The 22,298-nt window shown below is 39.0% G+C and overlaps 1 protein-coding gene across 4 annotated transcripts in view; it reads right to left on the bottom strand.

The window, feature by feature from the left end:
* The window catches only part of CEP68 (centrosomal protein 68), a 41,322-nt gene that overhangs the window by 5,933 nt on the left and 13,091 nt on the right, over positions 1–22,298 (bottom strand). For 2 of the 4 annotated variants that reach the window (XM_074207293.1, XM_074207304.1), the window contains exons 3-7: positions 21,776–22,197; positions 16,109–17,653; positions 13,811–13,933; positions 9,564–9,660; positions 1,036–1,197 (exon numbers count right to left, since the gene is read on the bottom strand). In XM_074207293.1, the coding sequence (XP_074063394.1) occupies positions 1,040–1,197; positions 9,564–9,660; positions 13,811–13,933; positions 16,109–17,653; positions 21,776–22,183 (2,331 nt within the window). In that variant the 5' untranslated portion in view covers positions 22,184–22,197 and the 3' untranslated portion in view covers positions 1,036–1,039. Of the gene's footprint in view, positions 1–1,035; positions 1,198–9,563; positions 9,661–12,461; positions 12,568–13,810; positions 13,937–16,108; positions 17,654–21,775; positions 22,198–22,298 lie in introns of those variants that run through there. The other 2 variants (XM_074207315.1, XM_074207321.1) reach the window with 2 other exon arrangements.

Genomic DNA, 22,298 nt, shown 5'->3' with positions numbered 1-22,298 from the left:
ATGGAGAAGCTAAGTCCCAACCCTCCCCCCCACCTTATTTTAAATCAAGGTGTTACTAAGCTGGAAAATAAGTTCATCAGAGTGCATGAGAGGCAGGAAAGAATAAAATTTGAGACACTGAATCCTTTTTGGTGACAAGGGGTTAGCTAACTAGGGCATAGAGAGAAAAGATGCTGGGGTTAAATTTGTTTTAAAATTTCTTAACATGCTAATGAGAAAAACTGGAGGTTTCAGTAGAGACCAAGAGTGGCAACCTTTTGTGGGTTAAGGGAAACAAAAGGAGACCTTGCTTCTCCAAACATTATCTTAGTAATAAAGCCAATAGAAATGATTCAGGAAAATGAAAAGAACCACTAGTGATTCTATCCATGATTATTATAATAACAGCGGACAGCCTTAGAGTCAGGAAAATAAAGACACGGGTTACAGTCCTGTTTGAGACATGCCAGCTGCAGGATCCCATGGATAGTCAAGTCACTTAGCTCTTGCTCTCCCAGACAAGGAAGAAATTCTAGATAACTTTGCCTGTCCCTCCTCTAGGTACAGAAATAAACTCATCCAGCTTTGTTTAAAGCCCAACAGAAGCCAATTCCTTCCTCTCACACTGCTGCTGCTCACAACACTCGACCTTTCAACAGCTATTCCTTTGCACTCGCTGCACACCACCTTCCTCCCCTCCCTCCCAAGAGTCCTTGTTTGCTTTAAAGCAGCTAGGCAATCACCTCCATGAAGTCTTCATTGCCTGCCTAGCTGCAAGACATTTCATTGGAACTGAAAAGTGTTTGGAGACATTTGAACCAATCTTTGTGATGACAAGCCCTGCACTCTGCCCATTAGGACAAGGCAGACCCTGCTAGCCTTCAAAAAATGGTCTGAGTGATTTCCCTATTCACCCCCTTCTAATTGGCAACTTTTATATTATCAACTCAGTTTTCTATCATTTTTAATCCATCACAAACAACTGTGAGCTCAGACCATGGCAGCTCTATTTGACAAATTCAACAAATTGCACTCCCCCCCAATTTCTTTGCTTACCTGGTTACATCCTTTCACATGTAGCAGCCGGCTTGCAGTCCAGGCCAGCAGTGTTCCCAGCCATCATGTCTAGAGCTGCTATGACAGAGTCATAAAGGCGATCTGCATGATCCTCAAGCTCACTGGACTGCCTCGAAATCAACCCAAGGACATCCTTTAAAACTAATGTGGAGTGATCATAGAAATTAACATCCAGAGAACAGGCACGTGCATCCAAAATTTTTTTTTAAAATTGGATCCTAAAAAAACCTCCCCCCTCTTCAAGATGACAACCCTTGTTTCAAAAATATAATTAAAGTCCAGTGTATTAATGCCCAGAAACTGATGGCAGGTGTGTTTCAAAACCTTTTGAGTCATATCACAAAATCCATGTTTTTACCCTCAAATTAAGCCACAAGTTAATTCATATAACAGCCTTTGGGTTCAAATAACTGGGCAGCATAGCAGAAAAGTATAAAGAGTGAGGCATAATGGCTGGCCCAGGCCTTTCTCCAAAATGGGGGTTATAGAAAAACTTCACTTTTGACATTGAAGAAGGGACTGGCAGGAAGAGAAGGCAACTGAGTCACAGTGGGGAAGTCAGAAAAAAAAAAAGCAACCTTTCAGGCCCTGCTTTCTCACCTGAAAAGTGAAGGGGCTGAACTATATGACTTCTAAAGTCCTTTCCAATTCTTAATTGACCCTAGGAACATTGTCAAGGAATTCTAGGGGAGAAACTGTCATATGAAGGTACACACAATGTTTAGAGGTTTAGACAAAGGCATCAATAGATAGGGATAGATGGGGTCACAGGGCTAGTCACTCAGTCTCTTGGAGTTTAATTTCCTCCTTTATGACTGGAGGCTAAGGGAGGGCTGTTCCATGGGAGTCAAAAAGCTCTCATGTCCTTCATTCAAAGAAACTTCACAATTTTTATTTAGTTATCAAAGCAGATGAGCTTGTGGAAATATGGGAAGACAAACCTCTACCATATGGAGGCTAAGGGAGGGCTGTTCCATGGGAGTCAAAAAGCTCTCATGTCCTTCATTCAAAGAAACTTCACAATTTTTATTTAGTTATCAAAGCAGATGAGCTTGTGGAAATATGGGAAGACAAACCTCTACCATATCTTCTCAGGGCAGCCCCTGAGAAGTTTCAGAGCTAGCAGGCATTCCCTTCCTCCTTGCACCAAGGAGCAGAAAGGTGGGATGCTCATGGCCTTCAATGAAGCCATGCCCTCTTTTTTTGGGGTAATATCTGCAATCATTGTTTGAACACAAAGATCATCTCATTCCCTGCCTTTATCAGTTTTGCATGTCCTCTCAAGCTTCCTGCCACAGCTACATCTGCCAGTAGAGGAAAAGGAAATGGCTGATCTTCAGACAATGCTGATGAGATGAAAGGAAGAACAGGGCTCAGAGGCTTCTGGAGGAAGCCACACCAATGCAGCGTCATCAGGGCAAGGTCCAGGTCTGCCAGAGAGCTGGGGAGGCCAAAGTCTGACCAGAGTAGCCGGGAGAAGAGGATTAAGCAGGTTTCTCCCTTATGTATTTAGAAGATCTTTGACTCTAAAGGAGCAGATTTAGAATAAGAGACCTTTGGATCAGCAGATGAGATGCTGTAGAGGAGATGGGGGACTTGCCCAGGCTCACAAAAAGGATTCATTCCCAGGATGTCTCGATTCCAACAAAGACATTCTGTCAGCCTTCCCACACTTTTTCTCTGAAACTCTGTAGTGATTTTTTTTTTTCTGAATCTTAAGTCTTCTATGAGATTATGATCTTCTTCTAAGCATCTTAAATCCTTTTGAAAATACTTTGGGGAAAGAGAAGAAAAAGGCTGGGGCTGGGAATCAACTGAATAGAATACCATTTCCCAGTGTAAATTCAAGGAATAAATTTAGAAAAATCTTAATCTTGAGGCAGCGAGCTAACACAGTGAATAAAGCACTGGCCCTGGTGTCAGGAGAACCTGAGTTCAAATATGACTTCAAAGTCACTTAAACCCTGTTGCTCCACAAAAAAATATAAAAAACTCTTAGTCTTGGTTTTGCTAAGTAGCAGTGTCCAGGTCTTGGTAAAAAGGTAACTAAATAGGAGTTGGAAGCTATCAACTCTCTGAGAACCATGTGGAAAATCATATACATTCTAATGGTTTCAAGCACTGTAACTCCAAGGGAGGTTTATAGATTAATCAAACCTAATCAATTAGCTGGGCCCTTAGAGGGGAAACTGCTCTCATCCATATATGCTGTTCCTGGACATTAATATTCTCTTAATAGAAGTGAAGATTACATTAGCCTTTTTTTTTGTTTGAACTGATGATTCTCCCTGTTTGAAATCTGTCCAATAAAATTCCCAGAACTTTCTGAAGATGAATTACAATCCAGCTGTGCTTCTCCATTCTGTACTTAACTTTCGTAAGCCCAAATGTAGACTACCAAATTCGCTCTCTCTCTCTCTAGAGAATTTAGCACACCATCTTAGGATGTCAAAATTATTTGGGATCTTGACTTACCTTCCATTGTATTCGCTTTCAGAATCTCTCCCAGGTTTGTATCACATGAAAAATCTAACTTGCTAGACTGCCAGGCTAGGCCTCTTCTTCTATAGTCTCACCATGGAATCAGGCCTGAGGTCTTTTGACTCTAAAACAGTGCTTTGTTATGTCAGTCCCTTTCTTCTATAAGTATTTCCTCCTCTGGCCTTTATTTTGGGGAGGGACCCTGGTTGGCCAAACTTTCTTTTTCCTCCTGGTTATACCATAGCCCCACCCTGGGCACCCTCCTGTCCTCTCCTGGCTTTCTAGCTCTCTTGCAAATTGGCTTCTCTCATTAATGGGCACCTCTTTGAGAACAGGAACCAGTAGGCACTAAATATTGCCTGACACACAATAAACCCTCAAGTGTTCCCCTGTCCATCATGGTATCTACGACATCAATGAAAAGTCTATTTTAAAGAGCACCCAAGAACAAATGGGCTTTCCTACAATTAGACAGATTCAAACTGACTGGACATGTGGATCCAGGTGATTCTAGGTCAGTTTAGAAGGTCATTTGTGGTGGAAAGGCCCTGGGGGGGGGGTGTCTGTTCTCAGTTCTCATCTATTTAGCATTTTCATCAATGACCTTGTATAAATACATAGCATGTATATCAAGCCACCTTCCAATGGACCTGGAATCACAGAGTGATTATTTTCAAACCAGGCCTCCACCCAGTTTGAATCTACCTAACTAGATATTCTAGTTATAGATGTATTCATATTTCTGTCTTTTCTACAGTATCATAACTCACTTTATCAAATCTTTTTTTGGGGGGGCAGGCAGTGCAACCAATGGGACTTGCCCAAGGTCACACAGCTGGGTAATTATTAAGTGTCTGAGGCTGAATTTGTTTTTTTTTTTTTTTTTAGGTTTTTGCAAGGCAAATGGGGTTAAGTGGCTTGTCCAAGGCCACACAGCTAGGTAATTATTAAGTGTCTGAGACCAGATTTGAACCCAGGTACTCCTAACTCCAGGGTTGGTGCTTTATCCACTGCACCACCTAGTCATCCCTGTTTTGCTTTTTTAGGCTGAAGCTGAATTTGAACTCAGATCCCCCTGACTCCAGGGCCCATACTCTATCCACTGTGCCACCTAGCTGCCCCCCACCCTTTATCAAATATCTTGGTAAAATTGTGTAAATTTTATCTAAAGCATTCTTCTCATCTAAATATCTAGTAATCTTGTCCAAAAAAAAATTAATCTGAAATGACCTGGATGATACTCTGATGGCTCTCTGCAATCACTACTCTTACGAGACATTAACCATCACTTTATTGTTTTTAGTTTTTTTAGTGACCATCACTTTAATATAATTTTTTTCCTTAAAAATAAATATCCTCAATTTTTAAATTCTTTTAAAAAAAATGTTGAATTCCATATTTGCTCTCTCTCCCTCCCCAATTCTCTCCTTCAGACAGTAAGCAACAGATCCAGATTATACATGCTCAACCATGTAAACCATATTACCATAACTAGTCATGTTATGAAAAAAGGCAGACTCAAAGAAAACCATGACAAAATACAGAAAGTGAATAACATGCTTTGATCTGTATTCAGACTCCATCAGTTCTCTAAAGGTGGACAGTACTTTATCATGAGTCTTTTGGAATTGCCTTGGATCACTGCAGTGCTGAGAATAGCTAAGTAGTTCACAATTAATCATCATATAATGTTACTATGTACAATGTTCTCCTGGTTCTGTTCACTTCATTTTGTATCAGTTTAATTAAGTCTTTCTAGATTTTTCTTAAATCTGTTTCTCAGCATTCCTTATAGCATGGTAATATTCCATTATAACCAGATATCACAACTTTTTCAGCCATACCCCATTTGATGGGTTACCTCTCAATTTACAAATCTCTGTCACTACAAAAAGAGCTGCTATAAATATGTTTTGTACAGATAGCTCCTTTCTCTTTTTAAAACAATTTTATTTAAGTCAATTGGGTTAAGTGACTTACCCAGGGTCACACAGGTATTTTTAAAAATTTTAATTTTTTTATTGAATTTTACAATTTCCCCCCAATCTCGAATAAAATGGAATGTGTTAAGAGAAAAACCCATATCCTAAAAGAAAATGAAATATAAGAGCAAAATTACATAAGATAACTTTTTTCTTTTTTTTTAGGTTTTTTTGCAAGGCAAATGGGGTTAAGTGGCTTGCCCTAGGCCACACAGCTAGGTAATTATTAAGTGTTTGAGACCAGATTTGAACTCAGGTACTCCTGACTCCAGGGCCGGTGCTCTATCCACTGTGCTACCTTGCCACCCTGTATCTTGTGAATTTCTAAAGGGTCTTCAGTTACTTTTCTTACATTGTAGCTTCTTTTTCATGATATCCAATTTGATGCATATATACACACAGGCAGTTGACTTTAAGGTTTAAAATCCTTCTGATTAGATTTGTTAAAGTCCAGGCAAGATAATCGTTTAATATGTCCCTTTTGCCCTCCTCCTTTTGTCCAATGAGACATCCTTTATAACAAAGAATTTAAAAAAAAGGGAAAAAATAAAGCTGGTCAGCAAATCAACCTATTGACTATGTCAGACAATATATGCTGTTCCAAAGACCCCATTCTAAAAAATAGAAAACGAGGTACATTTTTCACAGAATATTCTTTGAGGTCAAGTCTGGTTTGAGTTTAACTTTATTTGTACTGTTGTAGACATACTGAGAATATTGTTATCCTGGTTTTGCTTCACTCAATTCAAATAGATCAGACTTTTATGAATTCTTCATATTCATGAATTCTTGTGCAATAATATTCCATTTTATTCTTGTATCATGATTTATTTCATCATTCAATCAATAAGCATCTATCTATCTATATCTATCTATCTATCTATCTATATCTATATCTATATCTATATACCTCCCCTCAATAGGGCCACCCTTCCTGGTCCTTATTAGAGGCCATCTCTGGCCAACACTTTGACATTCCAATCAATTAAGCAATGGTCCAGAAACCCAAATTCTCATCCCAGATCTCTCTTCCTTAACCAGCTGTTTACTTCCCAAATCTGTTTCTTCTCAAGAACTTCTCTTTGATGAGGATGAAAATATCATCTATGTCCCTAAGGTTTTCAGGATCTTGTCCAAAATTTTATAGCTCTAGAGTCCTTTTGACAATATCAATATATGCCTATTTGAATCACTATGAATCATATGGCATGATAAACCTTGAGACATTTTCTATTATGATCACTTAGGTTTAACTTTGTTTGCATTGCTGTAGACAAACTTTTGCTTCACTCTAAGGATAGATACAATTACTATGTGGTTCAAGAAAAACTGCCTCAATACACTTCCTCAGAGATTCATCGAACATAAATATTCGTCTTTTTTCCATTCAATCTTATGGGATATCTCACCTGATGACAAGTCTGCATCTATTCATTCCTTTACAAATAGGCTGCCAGAGCAGCTAGGTGGCACAGTGGATAGAGCACTGGCCTTGGAGTCAGGAGGACCTGAGTTCAAATTTGACCTCAGACAACTTAATAATTACCTAGCTGTGTGACCATGGGCAAATCACTTAACCCCATTGCCTTGCAAAAAAAAACTAGGCTGCCAACTTCCTCTTCGTAAAGGGTCCTCTTTTTTAAAAAAGCACCACTTCATTCTTTCTGATAATCTGGAGAGCATTCTTATCCCTTTATCTTTTTTTCCTAGAAAGGAGATAAGCCTACACCTTGAGAACAGTTAGCAGTCATCTGGTCATGGCAGAAATATAAGCAACAGACACTATGAAATTACTGTAAAATTCCTCTTGCTCTCCATACTTCCTGGAAATGAAGATCCAGAGTCCTTTTCACATTACTAGTAAGCTCCCCTGGAGAACTATTATTGTAAACTGTTTGTAGGGATCTTGAACTCTTCCTGAGTGAGTCATCACTTTCCTCATACCTTGACAACACCACCAATTTTCTTTCTCAAATTACTCTTACAGGATCTTTCAGTACTTTCCTGAATTCTTCATATTCATGAATTCTTGTGGTAAAGTAACATTCCATTTCATCCCTTTTCCACTTCCTTTTTTAATTGGTAATTTATTTTTCCAATTACATGTCATAAAAAGTTTTCAACATTCATCCACAGGCATATGCATATTTTTAAGTTACATAATTTCCTTCCACCCTCTCTTCCCACCCCCTTCCCCTCAGTGGCAAATGGTCAGGTGAAATATTGGACATACACATTTATGTTTAACATATTTACAGATTAGTCATTTTAGGTATGAGAAATTAAGATTAAGGGAAAAAGAAAGAAAACCATGAGATAGAAAAAAACATAAAAGAAATTTTTAAAAAGTGAATGTAATATTCATTCAGATTCTATATCTCCTCTTCCTTCTTCAACTCTAGTCCTTTATCACCTTCAAATTCCCTAAAGCTCTTCCAAATTTCTCTTCTCTAAATTTGGATTTCTTGCATTTTACATTAAACCAAATACTCCATTATAGACAATTCATACTCATAATTCCTACTCATTTTTCAGCTCAAGTTCTTATTTATCTACATGACCTTCACCCAGACTCAAATAGACACCACAAAACCTATGCAAATCAGTATATTCTTGGTGCAGCTGATGATCTGACACTAGTCCATATCAAGTTTTTTAACCAATCCACAAAAATCATCTGTCAAATATTTTCTTTCTTAGAAGTCTTCCTATTCTTTTTTTTATCTTGCTAGTTCCATTTCCAGTTCCTTCCTTCTTCCAAGGGAACAGAAGAACTATAGTGCTAAAGCCATAGAAAGTAGGATAGACTGAGAGGATAGAACATTTAGGCATTTTACTGATCTACAATTGGAAAACACTTATCTAAACAACTTTTACTGGAAGATCATACAAAGATGATCTTCAAAATAATTTTTGTAACCATGACGAAGAACTTTTTTTTTGTTTTTTGTTTTTAGCTTTTTGTGAGGCAAATGGGGTTAAGTGGCTTGCCCAAGGCCACACAGCTAGGTAATTATTAAGTGTCTGAGGCCGGATCTGAACTCAGGTACTCCTGACTCCAGGGTCAGTGCTCTATCCACTGTACCACCTAGCTGCCCAATGAAGAACTTTTAATAAAAAAATTCACTTTCCTCCTAATTATAATAAAGTCTCCTTAACTAAGAAAATTTCCCTACAGTTACATTTATTTTTTTCCCTTCCAAGCCTTTCCCCTCCAACTTATACTCTTTAGGAATGCTACCAAAAAATAGCAGAGATTCATCTCATTTAACTTCTATCTCCTTCCACTACCACTCTGGTAGGAATTTACATGAATGGAAAAGAACAGCTAAGTGAAAAGTTAAAGAGGAAAGAATATATATATTTGAAGAATTCACATTCAAAGAGTAAGATATTGACACAAAAATTTGGAGGCCATGCCAGTCTTTTCATGTTATTTTTCCCTGTTTAGGTCCCTTTTGTGAATCCTCCATTTCCTACTAGATCAAACATCTAATTTCCTTTATGTGGTGGCTCTATAATCAAAGTTCAACCTACCTTTGGGTCAAGTGGTCAGATATGAATCAGGACAACTAGAAATGGCCCTGGATTTGAAGTAATCAAGGTTAAGTGACTTGCCCAAGATCACACAGCTATTAGAAGCCAAGTGTCTGAGGTCAGAGTCAAACTCCTGTTCTACTGAATCCAAAGCTTTGCATGGAGCAGTCTCTTTCCTGGATCCTGTTATTTCTCTGTCTCTGAATTATTTTGTTTGGTCTCAACAGTTCTAATACATTCAATTATCATCTCTATATAGCTGATTCTCTAACATACTTAACCAACCCTCACCTCTCTCCTGACCTTGAGTGCAAAGGAAAGATGAGTAGTCCAGATATTTGGGTACCACAAGGGGCATTAATGGGAATCAGATGATATGTGATCTGGTGTTTGAACAATCTAGGTTTCTTATCTTCATGTTGGGTAAACATCAGTTCTAAATCTGCTTTCTAGAAGAGAAGAATGACCTTATCCATCTGTATGAAGCAAAAAAATCAAACACCTCACCTGGAGTGTTATCCAATAGGCACTGAAGCAGAATTTCACCTTTCTGTAGGACATTCTCAGTTAGGGATTGGTGCTCAGCTACATCTTTTTTAAATTGCTGAAAAGGGTATTAGAATAAAGGAAAAAGAACATTTTATGAGCATAATTTATTAAGTTTTATAAGAAAAAGTACCCTCAATTAAAATAATATAAATCAATCATATTATACTCAAAGATGAAGAATAAATAAAACCCTAACTCCAAGAACTTCTGACTTTTTTTGCTTAACATTAGAAACTAAGAAAATTACAATGAAACAAACTTTACTGTTGCCTGTGAAAGAGTGCTTGCTTGATTGATTTAAAGGGGGGGGGGGGGAAGAAAAGGGAGTGCTGGGCAAAGTTACCAGCCTTACTTTCTTCTCCAAAGCCATCTGAGTCCAGTGGTCAGATATGGATCAGGATAACTGGAGACAGAGGGGCCTGGATTTGGAAAGGCCTTGGTCTTTTAAAGCCAAGGTGTTTCTCAGGTCAGTTTGACAGTAGTAATGTCCATTTAGTGACCAGGGATGAGATGGAGAGAGAGATTAAGAATGACCACTTTTCACTTTTGCTTCCTCAAAAAAAAAAAAAATTGAGTAGCAGGAGTAGCTCCACTGCTGGCAAGTTGGTCTACAACAGTTCCTCTCTTTTTTTGTTTTTCTCCTCCCAAATTGCTTTTTCTGATCATGTCAGAGGCTATTCTTTGCTCTCTCTCTCACATACAACTTTTTTTTTGAAAAAATTTTCTCATTTTTTTACAAAGAGTAGACAAATCTCTAAAAACAGCTAAAGGAAAGCAATTTTTATAAAGACAATTAAATGCTGGCTGACCCTAGGAACCTAAAAGGTGACCCCCCCACAAAGGCTGAGAGAGCCGGCCATTCTCTCTAATAAGGTCCATGCCATCTTCCTATAAGCTAAGCTCTGACATTCTGTGGTCTAAGATCTCTTCCAGATCTGATCACATATAACCTTAATCACTGAATGGATATTGCCATAGTCAAACTGTGACCCTGGGAAAGACCTTGGCTTTAAAAGGCCAAGGAATCTCCCTTCATCCAAGGCCTTTAGTAGTTCAGATCCTTATTTAACCAAGAACCCAGATGGCTCTGGAGTAGAAAGTGAGGTTGTCAACTTTGCAAAGGGACCCCCACATTTAAAACCAATTCATTTGCATGTCATAGCATCACCTCCCTGATGTCATGGTCCTCTTTAAGCACAAATAATCAACCTCCTACCAGTCTGATGGTAGAAAGTGTCAAAGTATAATAACAATAATGATAATTTCTATAAGTTTTTACAACTATATTCCTGGTTAAAGGTTGATTTTCTTAGCTATTCTGAGGAATGGAATTGTTCTCCTTTGGACTTTGAAAGGAAGACTTGTCCAGCTTTCCTAAATCCAGAAAATTGAGACCTCCTTAGACTCTGAGAGGAGTACTTTTCCTGCTTTCCTGCTACTCATAAAAATGTTAACTCCCTCAGGCAAAGATAGTATTGTAGAAGGATGATTCTCTTTTATATCAAATAATAGAATAGGTCTTCAGGGAAGTTTAAAGTTTTGTCTACTCTTGTTCTGTATTTTTTGTTTCCCTCCCCTTGCTGCTGTGTAAGTTTTCTGATCTTCAGTTTGGTGTGGCCATTACGAGAATAGTCTCCATCTATAAGTAAATGGTAACTTCAGAGAATAAAACCTGTATTTTCTGTAATTTTATTTTAACCTATATTTTGAAGGTTTACAGTTTTAGGGTTCACAAAAGATATCTTCTCAATAGTAGAGCATAGCTCATTGGCAATTTGAAGTAGTTTTTCAGAAGACCACAGGACGTAAGAATTTAGAAGGCAGTTAAAGTTCATCTAGTTCAACCTCCTTATTTTATAGAGTTGAACAATAAAAGCAGCAGAGTCAGGATTTCAAGTTCACCATGGTCACTGTATTACTATCTCTTCTCTCAAATGTTTCGAGAAGAAATACAAATCCTCTTGCCTTCACCTTTCCCACCTCAGGACATTACAAATTGTCTCAAAGATTTTTCATCAACTTCTCAAAGCAAAACTAATTCTAGTTAACTTGACTTTGAAGAAAAAAAAATTTATCCAAGTATCAAAGTACAAGGCAACACTTTTTGTGTGCTGGGATTTGCAAAGTTCTCTTTGAGACACATACTATAGCAAATTTTAACAAAATGCATTGAAAATTATCTCCCCCCCCAGGAGAGTGGAAGAGAAACTATCTGAGGGCTCCAGAGCAAGGCAGTAAACCCAAGGAGCACTCTAGGGAGGGGTAGGATGATGGTCTTTCTCCACCTGAAAAGCTCCACCCAGTTTTGGCCATAGGGAGAGGGAAAGAGAAGGGGAAGGGAATAAGCATTTATAGAATTTTTGCTGTGGGTCAGGCAACCTCTTAACAGATATTTTCTCATTTGAGTCTTACAACAACCCTATGAGGCAGGAGCTATTTTTGTGCTGTTGCCCCCATTATGCACTTGAGAAAATAGAGGCAAATATAAACGAAGTGACTAATGAGGGGTTATAAGCTATTAAGCATCTGAGGAAAGATTTGGAGTCTCCCTGACTCCAGGTCCAGCCCCTAAGCACGGTGATATCTAGCTGATCAAAGATGAAGTTTTCAACTAGGTTTCCTTTGGGAGATTTTTTTTTTTTTGCAAGGCAAATGGGGTTAAGTGGCTTGCCCAAGGCCACACAGCTAGGTAATTATTAAGTGTTTGAGACTGCAGTTGAACCATAATACTCCTGACTCCAGGGCCAGTGCTTTATCCACTGTGCCACCTAGCTGCCCCTCTGGGAGATTTTCTAACAACTATCTGAACCTAGCAGAATCACAGATTTAGAGCTGGGAAGGATCATCTAGACTAACCCTCTCATTTGCAGATGAGGAATGCTCCAAGGTCATCTGGTGGAAAGGCCTGATCTTCTGACTCCTGATTTGGAGTCACGTTGGCTTTGTGAGGGCTTTTGGAGGTCTAGACAGAAGGCAGCATAAAAATTATTTCTACCACAATCCCATCTTACTCCAGGCTTGCTCTCCATGACAAACCTGCCTTATACTTCTAGTCACAAAGTAAGTCCCATATCTCATCATTCCAGAAGGACTAGATTAGTTTAAGATTCCCCCTTCTCTTGTACAATATGCAAACAAATACATTTTACTTCTTTTTTTTTGCAAGGCAATGGGGTTAAGTGACTTGCCCAAGATCACACAGTTACAGGCAATTATTAAGCATCTGAGGTTGGATTTGAACTCAGATCCTCTTGACTCCAGGTTGGGTGCTCTATCCACTGCACCACCTAGCTGCCCTGTTCAATTTTAAGAAAGAGGGGGTGGAGCAAGAACAAGGCTTCAACTTGACAAAGCTCAGGTTCGGACAAAATAAAACACCAGGCTCTCTGTGGAATGGCTTTCAGTCAGGCATTTTATACTTCAAAGGTTATAACAATTTGCAGAAATAATCTTAAGGAAATAATCCTTGCTGAACTACCTTATTTCAAAATATGATAAACATGATACATGTACAACTTTTACCTGATTTGTTAGCTGGCATGGGGAGAGGGAAAGATGGTAGAAAAAAAGCGAAACTCATAAACTTGCAAATGGATGAATGTTGAAAACTACCTTTTCATGTAATTGGAAAAAATAAAATAAAACTCAACAACCTTATTTCCTAGAAAACCAATACTCTGTTCTCACAAGGTTGTGAGGTCATTTATCATTTATCAAGGCAGAGTTATTTATCAAGTCAAAGCACTAGAGAAATGAATCAAGCAATCCAACCAGTAATGATTCACCAAGATGATGATGACTCAAGCATCGGCTGTGCTCAAGTGCCTGGGTTCAGCACAGCTCCTGGCTGCCTATGAGCTGAGAGTATCACCTGATTTTGTTTATGCCTCAGTATCTTCATTTGGAAAATGGTGCTAATAATACATGCCCTTCAAGTTGAAAGGAAAGTATCTTGTAAGCCTTAGGAGTGCTACATAAATGTGAGCTACTAATTCAAAAAACCAGGAGCCCCATATTAAGTAGATTTGCTTTTTTTCCCCACTTTTGACAGGAAGAGGCAAATAATGGAAAAAGTCAGGAAGTAGTCTGGTGAGAGGTTCACAAGAGAAGACAAATGTTTATGTCAATGCCAAATAATTTAGCTGCCCCCCCCCCCCCCCCAGTGGACAGATAGTTATAGGGAACACATAAGGCTTTCTACTTACCCGATAAAGCTGTAGGGAAGTCTTAAGACTTGCAAGGTTAGACTTGGGTGGAATCAAGTTGTCTGTAATGTCAGCTACTTTATACAGCCAGCAAATCAGTTCTTCCAGGTGACAGCAAAATATCTACTGAGGCCCAAAAGAACTGTTATTTATCTGCTTTCCAGGGACACCAATATAAAGCAAATATCCTTTTCTTGCAGGCACAGCGGTTTTCCCAAGATTATTTAATGTATGAATAAAGTTAGATCTCTCTTCCTGATGCCTTCCCTGTACTTCTGAAGCCCTGCCATGCAAAAGACCTCTATCATAGAGATATGTAAAAATATTTAATCTAGCAAAAGAGATGTTAGATTGAGAAAATGCAATATCACCTGTGAAAAATCTGGGGGAATTGCAGTGATTTTTTTTTTTTTTTTTTTAGTTTTGGGTTTATTTTTTGCAAGGCAATGGTATTAAGTGGCTTGCCCAAGGCCACACAGCTAGGTAAGTGTCTGAGGCTGGATTTGATCTCAGGTGAGTACTCCTGACTCCAGGGCTGGTGCTCCATCTATTGCACCACCTAGCCGCCCCAGTGATGTTCATCATGACATGTCAGCTGGTATGGTTGTTTTAGAATGTTAACTTTAAAGAGCTACTTCTGCTAAAAAAGTGAGCCTAAAATAAATGGCTACAAACATCCCTGACCATACTGCTGAAAATAACATCAAAAATTTGCATCCTCCAACTTTCTTTACAAATCTGTGAGACAGAATACCAAGAAGTCACAGAATCTCAGAAATGAAAAAGATGTGGAAAATCCTCTAATTCAGATGCTTCTTTCCTCTAGATAAGGAAATTGAAGGACTGAGAATTGTATTACATGATTCCTCAGTGATAAATATTCTGCCCTCACAGGTTGTCACTCTCCACAGGTGCGGTGACATCTTTCCAGCAGAACTGAGGTTACCATTTGGTGTTCCGAAGTCCCAGTACATTGCCTTTTCTATTGTGTCATAATTCAAGAGACTTGAATTTGAATTCCAACCCTGTCCCTGGTCTTGATTCAGACAATTAGTTGAACTTTCTCGGGTCTCAATATAATCACTGTAAAAGGGGATATTATTTGCTTAGCATTATTTCCTTTGAGCAGTTAAGTTTTGTTTTTGTGAAATGTAATGCACTACAGTTTGGAATTGTGCCCAAAGGCCAACAGAAATGTGTATACCCAGCAATACCACTACTAGGTCTATACTCTGAAGAGAGAGGATGAAAAAGGGTAAAAACATCACTTGTACAAAAATATTCATAGCAGCCCTATTTGTAGTGGCAAAGAATTGGAAATTAAGTAAATGTCCTTCAATTGGAGAATGGCTTAGCAAACTGTGGTATATGTATGTCATGGAACATTAATGTTCTATTAGAAACCAGGAGGGATGGGAATTCAGGGAAGCCTGGAGGGATTTGCATGAACTGATGCTGAGTGAGATGAGCAGAACCAGAAAAACATTGTACACCCTAACAGTAACTCAACATCAACCGTGATAGACTTGCTCATTCCATCAGTGCAACAATCAGGGACAATTTTGGGCTATCTGTGATGGGGAATACCATCTGTATCTAGAGAAAGAACTGTGGAGTTTAAACAAAGTCCAAAGACTATTACCTTTAACTTAGGAAAAAAACTCTTGTTATCTTATTATGTAATTTTGCTTTCTCTTATACTTTATGTTTCTTCCTTAAGGATATGATTTCTCTCTCATCACATTCAACTTAGATCAGTGTATACCATGGAAACAATATAAAGACTAACAGACTGCCTTCTGTGTGAGTGGGGGGGAGGGAAGCAAGATCAGGGGGAAAAATTCTAAAACTCAAAAATAAATAAAATCTTTCTAAAAAAAAAAGAAATATAATGCTCTATAAATGTGAGACATTGTTTCTATTCAGTGACAAACTATAGGAAGAATCAAGAAAGTCCTCTTGTGCTCTGACCCCAAAGGAACATGCAGATGAAAACATGCTTTTATTTGAAACCTGTTGGTGCAACTCATATACTCTATCAAGAACGATCAATTTGACTTTTGGAATATGTGAGTCTATATATGATGTAGTCCTTAGATCCAGAACCCCAGTTTAATAACCAACATCAAAGGCTTGGATCAGAATGGCCTCTCTTACTGTGAGATCTGAGACCATCTACCACATAATATACACACAGTTAAGCTTAACTTTGACCCAGTTGATAAATTAATTTGGGAGATTGAGGGATAGGGCTAAGAAAATCTTTATGTAAATTTCTTTAAGTTTCCTTTTATTTACCTTCACACACTGTAGAAGGGATTCTCTTTCTTGGTCTTTCTCTTTCTTTAGATAGTGTCCTTCTGGTTTCGACTCAGAATAAGCTAACCCAGCAAGTATTTTCCTAAAGGATGAGATTGTCCTCATTTGGCTGGCTGGCACTCCTGGGTTCTGACTGGTCAATTTGTTAGCATTACCTTCCCTATCAAGTTCTTGAAACTGAAAAAGGGGAATCTGGGTACAACAATCCTTGTCTGCAGTATCCCACTTCCCTCTAGATTCTTCCTGAGGAGACTGCCTTTTGCTAGGGTGCAGAAGGGAAGTTGTGCCTTTATTACTAGATGCAGTTGGTAAACCTTGTCCTTCAGTGGCTATGGAAGTCTGAGAATCATTTGTCTGAATAGTAGACAGATAAGGAGTCAGACTGGAAACCTGGGTCAGGCGAGGGGGCAGAGCAAGATACTCTTCGTCAATTACAATATCTTCTTGTGTTTTCCATTCTGATTCCACTGGAACCTTATGGGAAAGATACTGGAGATCACCAGTGATGGGAGCATCATTCTTTCCTATAAGTGTTGAAAAGGAACTTCTTCGGGACCATTCTCCTGGAGATGACAAGTGTGACTCGAGGCATCTTCCCATTGGTAGAGATTTCCTGAAGTTCATTAGGGGTTGCTCCTTGTCATTCAGAAGAACCTGTCTATTACTTGCTTTGGGAGTAGATGTAAACTGACCAGAAGCTCCAAAACTGCCCTGGGTCTGGGATACCACAGTAGAAAATCTGACATCATGGTTTCTGGGTTCTGGAAAGGGTTGAACGTCTGGTTCTGTTGGCAGGCAGTCATGAGAGAGAGTAGCAGGGGACTTCAGGGTGTTCTCAGGTGAGAGGGAAAAGCTGTCCAGGTCAACACCAGAGTCATGCACCAAGGTGTCAGTGAGCACATGGCTGTCAATGTGCTTTGGAAGCTGGGTCTTGGGCTTTAAAGGGTAAGTGTAATCAAGCAAGTCTTCATACTCTTTATTTGGATTCCAGAGAGGGGAGCGACGATCAGGAGATGGAGGCAGGGAGTCAGGTAATACACAGGCCCAGTAATCAGCCTGAAAGGAAGACTGCCTCCTGTTTGTCTCAGGCCTAACTGTTCCACTGCAGGATGCTAGACATGGCACATCATGCATCAGAGGCATGGGGCCCAATGTAGAGTTCAATAAACCAGATGGTAAACATGAGGCTGTGGGCTCAAGTGCAGAGCTTTTAGCAGGCCACAAGATATGGGATCCTGTCTTTTCTCTCTGTCTTAGGAAACCACTTGGGGAAGGTGAGGTGGGAAAGCTGTGGCTAGAAATAGAAAGGGCAGATGAATCCAGATTCAGCAAAGATTTACACCTCAATGAAAAAGAAGAGCTGGGGTTGTAAAATTGTTGCCTAGGACCATGGATTTGGGGGGACTCAAAACTGGAGTGGTCATCTTCATCATCAGCAACTTCTCCTGAGCTGAGAGTCCTGGCTAGAGGATCGGCAATAGTCTGAGGTAGCTCTGGAGAGTCAAGACACAATTTCTCCTCCATCTGTAGTAAAGAATGACAGGGAAGGAAGTCAAAGAAAAAAACATAACCATAGGATGACTGTATTGAAGCAAATCACTAAGATCACAATGGGGCCAAGGACTTTTATTTGACCCCTGGATGAGGCCTCACTTAGAAAAAGAACCTTTCAGAATGGCAATGCAAGGATTTCCAAACTAGAAGACTGAATGGCACAAGCACAATACTACTGTCTTGGACCAGAAAAAAACAGCTTTCCTAGGATTTCTTTCCCATCAGATAAAACAGTAAAACACCAAAGACTGCCAATTTAGGATAGGAGTTAGCCAAAGAGACCAGTGACAACAGGTACCAAATTCACATCCTTCCTAAAATATAATAAATCTTTCCCTTTTTTTGGGTAGAAAATCTTTGAGAAATGTTTCAGGTAAAAAGAATCATATTCTATCTAAGAATCTTCTTCAGAGTGATCTCAGGGCTAGCAAAAGGCATTCTGTAGATGCCTTTTGTTCTGACTGCATGTCAGTGAATAATAAAAGCTCTCATAAGAAACAACAGTTCATTACTTCCTCCAATGGAGGAAAAGCTTGCTGCCTTTCTTAGTCTTAGTTTTTTCTAAGTCCTCTAATGCCTTATTGTGAAGTACTAATTCTGAATTTCTAGAGCCTATTGCTAAAGCTTTTCAGGGTGATGCATTTTTCAGCTACAGCAGCTCAAGAATATTGTAGTAAAGTATGTCAATAGAAGAAGAGGCCTTGGATGAAATTAAAGCTCCTTATAAGTACTATTAAGTATGCACATGCATAGATGTGAATATAGAATTAAGAAAGGTAGGAAGGGGTTATGAAGTTACTGATACATTACTACTGATGCCCATGTCATTAAACAAAACAAACAAAAAGCAAAAACCAAAACCTTAAGAATAAAATAAAAAAACCCAGACTATGACCACCTCCTGCTTTTTTAAAAAAGACACTAGTTCTTTTATTTATAACTCCTGGAATGTTCAGATGAGATTTCAATAGGTCCTTGCTCCTTTTATCTCCTCTTAATTGATGCTCCCTAGATACTTTTCCCATCTAAGCTTCTACTCTCTTAAGGCCCATATCTCATTTTTCTTGGGGGGGGGGGGGGGGGGGGGTTAGGCTGAAACTCATTGTTATCTTAGCTTCCCTAAGTTACTGTTTTCACCATGTCCTAGCCTCAGGAAAACCAATTCCAATCTCAGGAATAGCTTAGTTCTGTATATATGATTTGTTTATCATATGGTACAGTGCTTGTGAAATATGATCATCTATTCACAACTTAAAAGAGGAATATTTTTTCTTCTCTTTCAAATTATACAACATGGGGAATCATTTCTCCTGCTTTAATATGAGGCCACCCATGTCTATTATCTTTGGCAGCTAACCTCCATATAAAAATTGGAATTCAGGGTTATTCAGACATTTCCAAGTAATATGATAATTGGGTTTTTGTTTTAATCTTTAAGTGTTTTAAATACTTTTATATCTTTTTTCTGAATACAAATTCAAAATTGTCAATTAGATTCTAAGCTCCTCTAGGGCAGCAATATTTTCTAATTCTTTTGAGCTACTATTCAGCACCTAGTACTGCATTTGGCAAATATTAAACAGCTAATTCTCTGCCTCTTGATTGGTTTTAGTTATCTCCTGTAAGGCTAAATACCCGATAGGTTTAAGTACTGACTTCTTTGTATCAGAGATAAAATACCATATTTGATCATGGATATAATATCAGATCAGTGAAAGAGAAGAATACAATTTTCAATACATCTTGAATAGAAAATGCCACTGTATGGAAATGCTAAGTTGATTACATTTTAAAGATTAAAATTGCACATGTAAATTAAATTAATTTTGTAAATTAAAATCATGTTTTATGTATCCATTTAAAATAAATTTTATTCATATGTACAGAAAAAAAGAATAAAATAAAAAAGAGGGGAAAATTAGGAGAATTTCAAAATTTTCAATCATTTTCAAGTAGTCCAATGGTAGAAACACAAGGCTAAACTCATGCTCATGGAACTATGGATTCAGGGGGATTCAAAACTGGAGTTGCCATCTTCATCATCAGCAACTTCTCTTGAGCTGAGAGTATATTCCAATACCACATCTCTGATTCTTGGGAACCCTAGGGGCCTTGAAATCCATCTACTGTGTTTGATACAGTTTTGTCCAGGACATTCCAGATTGTTCAGTTTTGGATAATACAGATTAGATGGTAGAATGGATGCTTTGTCTTGTCTCTGATTTTTGAGGTCAGGATTTCTTCTCATGGCAGCGTCAACTGATTTTTTTTTAAGGTTTTTGCAAGGCAATGGGGTTAAGTGGCTTGCCCAAGGCCACACAGCTAGGTAATTATTAAGTGTCTGAGGCCGGATTTGAACTTGGGTACTCCTGACTCCAGGGCCGGTGCTCTATTCACTGTGCCACCTAGCCACCCCATCAACTGATTTTAAAGGGAAAATAAACATCTGAATGAATCAAGACCCAGAGAAGGTGTCAAAGGTGTCCTTTCTGGGGTCTTTTCTTCTTTCCCTATGCTCTTTTACTTAAGTGACCTCAGCAGCATCCATGGGCTCAATTATCATCTCAATACAGATAATTCTGACATCTCAATTTTTAGCCCTAATTAATCTCCTAAGCTCCTGACCTACATCACCTGCTGGACATTTCAAAGTGAAGTCCCAAAGGTACCTTAAATGCAAGCTGTCCAAAACAGAACCCATTATCTTTTCCCCTCCAGGTACCCAGGTATAACCGCAGGACTGCCCTCTCCTTTCTCTCCCTTACTCTGCACAGTCAACCATTTACTCAGTCTTGTCTTGTACCTCTACATTTCTTGCATCTGCATCCTTTTCTTCACTCAAAGAGCCATTACCTTAGTCCTTAAACTCTCATCAAGACTTATTGCCTCAAGTCTGAGTCAAGAGTTTTTTCCACCCTCCTCTTCATCCTCCATACAACTGCCAAAATGATTTTCCTAAAGCATAGGAAAATATATATTCCCCTCTATGTTCAATAAAAGTTCAGTAGCCCCCTATTCATCTAGCATGAAAAAGAAAAGCCTCCATTTGGAATTTAAAGTCTTTTACTTTACCACCTGTCCTCAACCTCCCACACATTCTATAATCCCTCCATAACACTGTATCTCTTGTCTCTAGGTCTTTGCACACTTGGTCCTTTATTTCTACATTGCCCTCCCCTTCCTCACATCCATCTTCTGGAATCCCTGGTTTCTTTCAAAGACTCTGATCAAGTGCCACCTTCTCTTCATGAATAAGAAGGAAGATAAACCCCTAACCTCAGAAGCTTCCTAGGATGACTGCACCAGATTCTCTTCTAGTTAGGTCATCGGCACCCTAGCTTCATGTTTGGAAAGGGGTGGAAGTAGGGAATCGAAGATCTGGTGTCCTTAATAACCCCTTAACATGCCACCAGGAAACAGAGCCTGAGGACCAGCAGACTCTTGGAGTCTAGTTAATAATGACAGATGATATTTATACAGTTCTTTAGATTTGGAAGTTCATTTTATATCCATTTGCTCTCTCTTATTTAAGCTTCACAACTGCCTTGTGAGCTAGCGCTTGCATCATTAGTAGCACAGATAGTATTATCCCCACTTTACAGAGAATCTCCACTTTTGACCTGGACCCCTGGATGCCAAAACAATTAATTAATATGAAATTACGAAGTGCTTCCCAAATACCAAGTGTGGTTCAAGGCCAGCTCCTGAGTGATGGAAAGGGACAACATTTATACATATATATGTTAATAAAAAGCACACCCAGAAATATAATGAGTGTAGTGGGGAATAAGACATAATCAGGGGACTGACCCAGTGTCCTTCATATCCACAACAGGGACAGGGAGTAATCCAGTGCACAGGGTTCTATATTAGAGATGATGTTTGTTTTTTCCTTGCTACTGACCTCTGGGGTCAATCAAACAGATAAGGATAACTTCTTGAAGGAAGTTTTCCATCCATGAAATAGGCTCTTATTTCGTCTTGTGTAGTGGTTAGAGGAGACAAATAAAACAATATTTGACAAAAAACCACAGCAATTAAAAAAAAAAAGGTAATCTATAAAGCCAATGTACCATAAGCAACAATTCCTACCTGGGCTCCTACTTCGAGCATAAAGTCTCCTGTTCCTGTTCCAGAAACAGGTTCAGAACCAGTGATGAAGGTGCCTCCCTCTGAGGTCTGAGGTTTGCCTTCTGTATCTACATGGTATTTCTTCCACACTCCAGCCACAGCAGTGTGATCAGGTATGGCTTTCCTGTCAGTCAGCTCTTCTTCCTCCTTTAGTGGGAAGCATTTTTCTCCACTGCCATCTAGAAAATGTTGCCTGCTGCCCAAAGCCATCAAACAGTCTGTCTCTAGTTCCTGGCTATTCCAATTTCCATGAACCTTTACATTCCCATCAAGCACTATCTCTGCTTCAGTCTCACTCTCTACCAAAGTTTTTTCTTCACCGAGTGCCATTGAGGAGAGACTTCTTACTCTCCCTGGTTCAGGACCCATCCGCTTTCAGCTCCCTAAAGAAAACAGGAAAGGATCAGGAAAAAAGTCATTTTTTTCCCTTTACAATTCAATGTACCCTTTCTTCCTGCCTCTCACAGAATTTGGCCAAAGAAGA

The sequence above is a fragment of the Macrotis lagotis genome, chromosome 1 (assembly GCF_037893015.1).
Source record: "Macrotis lagotis isolate mMagLag1 chromosome 1, bilby.v1.9.chrom.fasta, whole genome shotgun sequence".
NCBI classification, from domain to species: Eukaryota; Metazoa; Chordata; class Mammalia; order Peramelemorphia; family Peramelidae; genus Macrotis; species Macrotis lagotis.
This window is presented reverse-complemented; position numbering and strand designations above follow the sequence as displayed.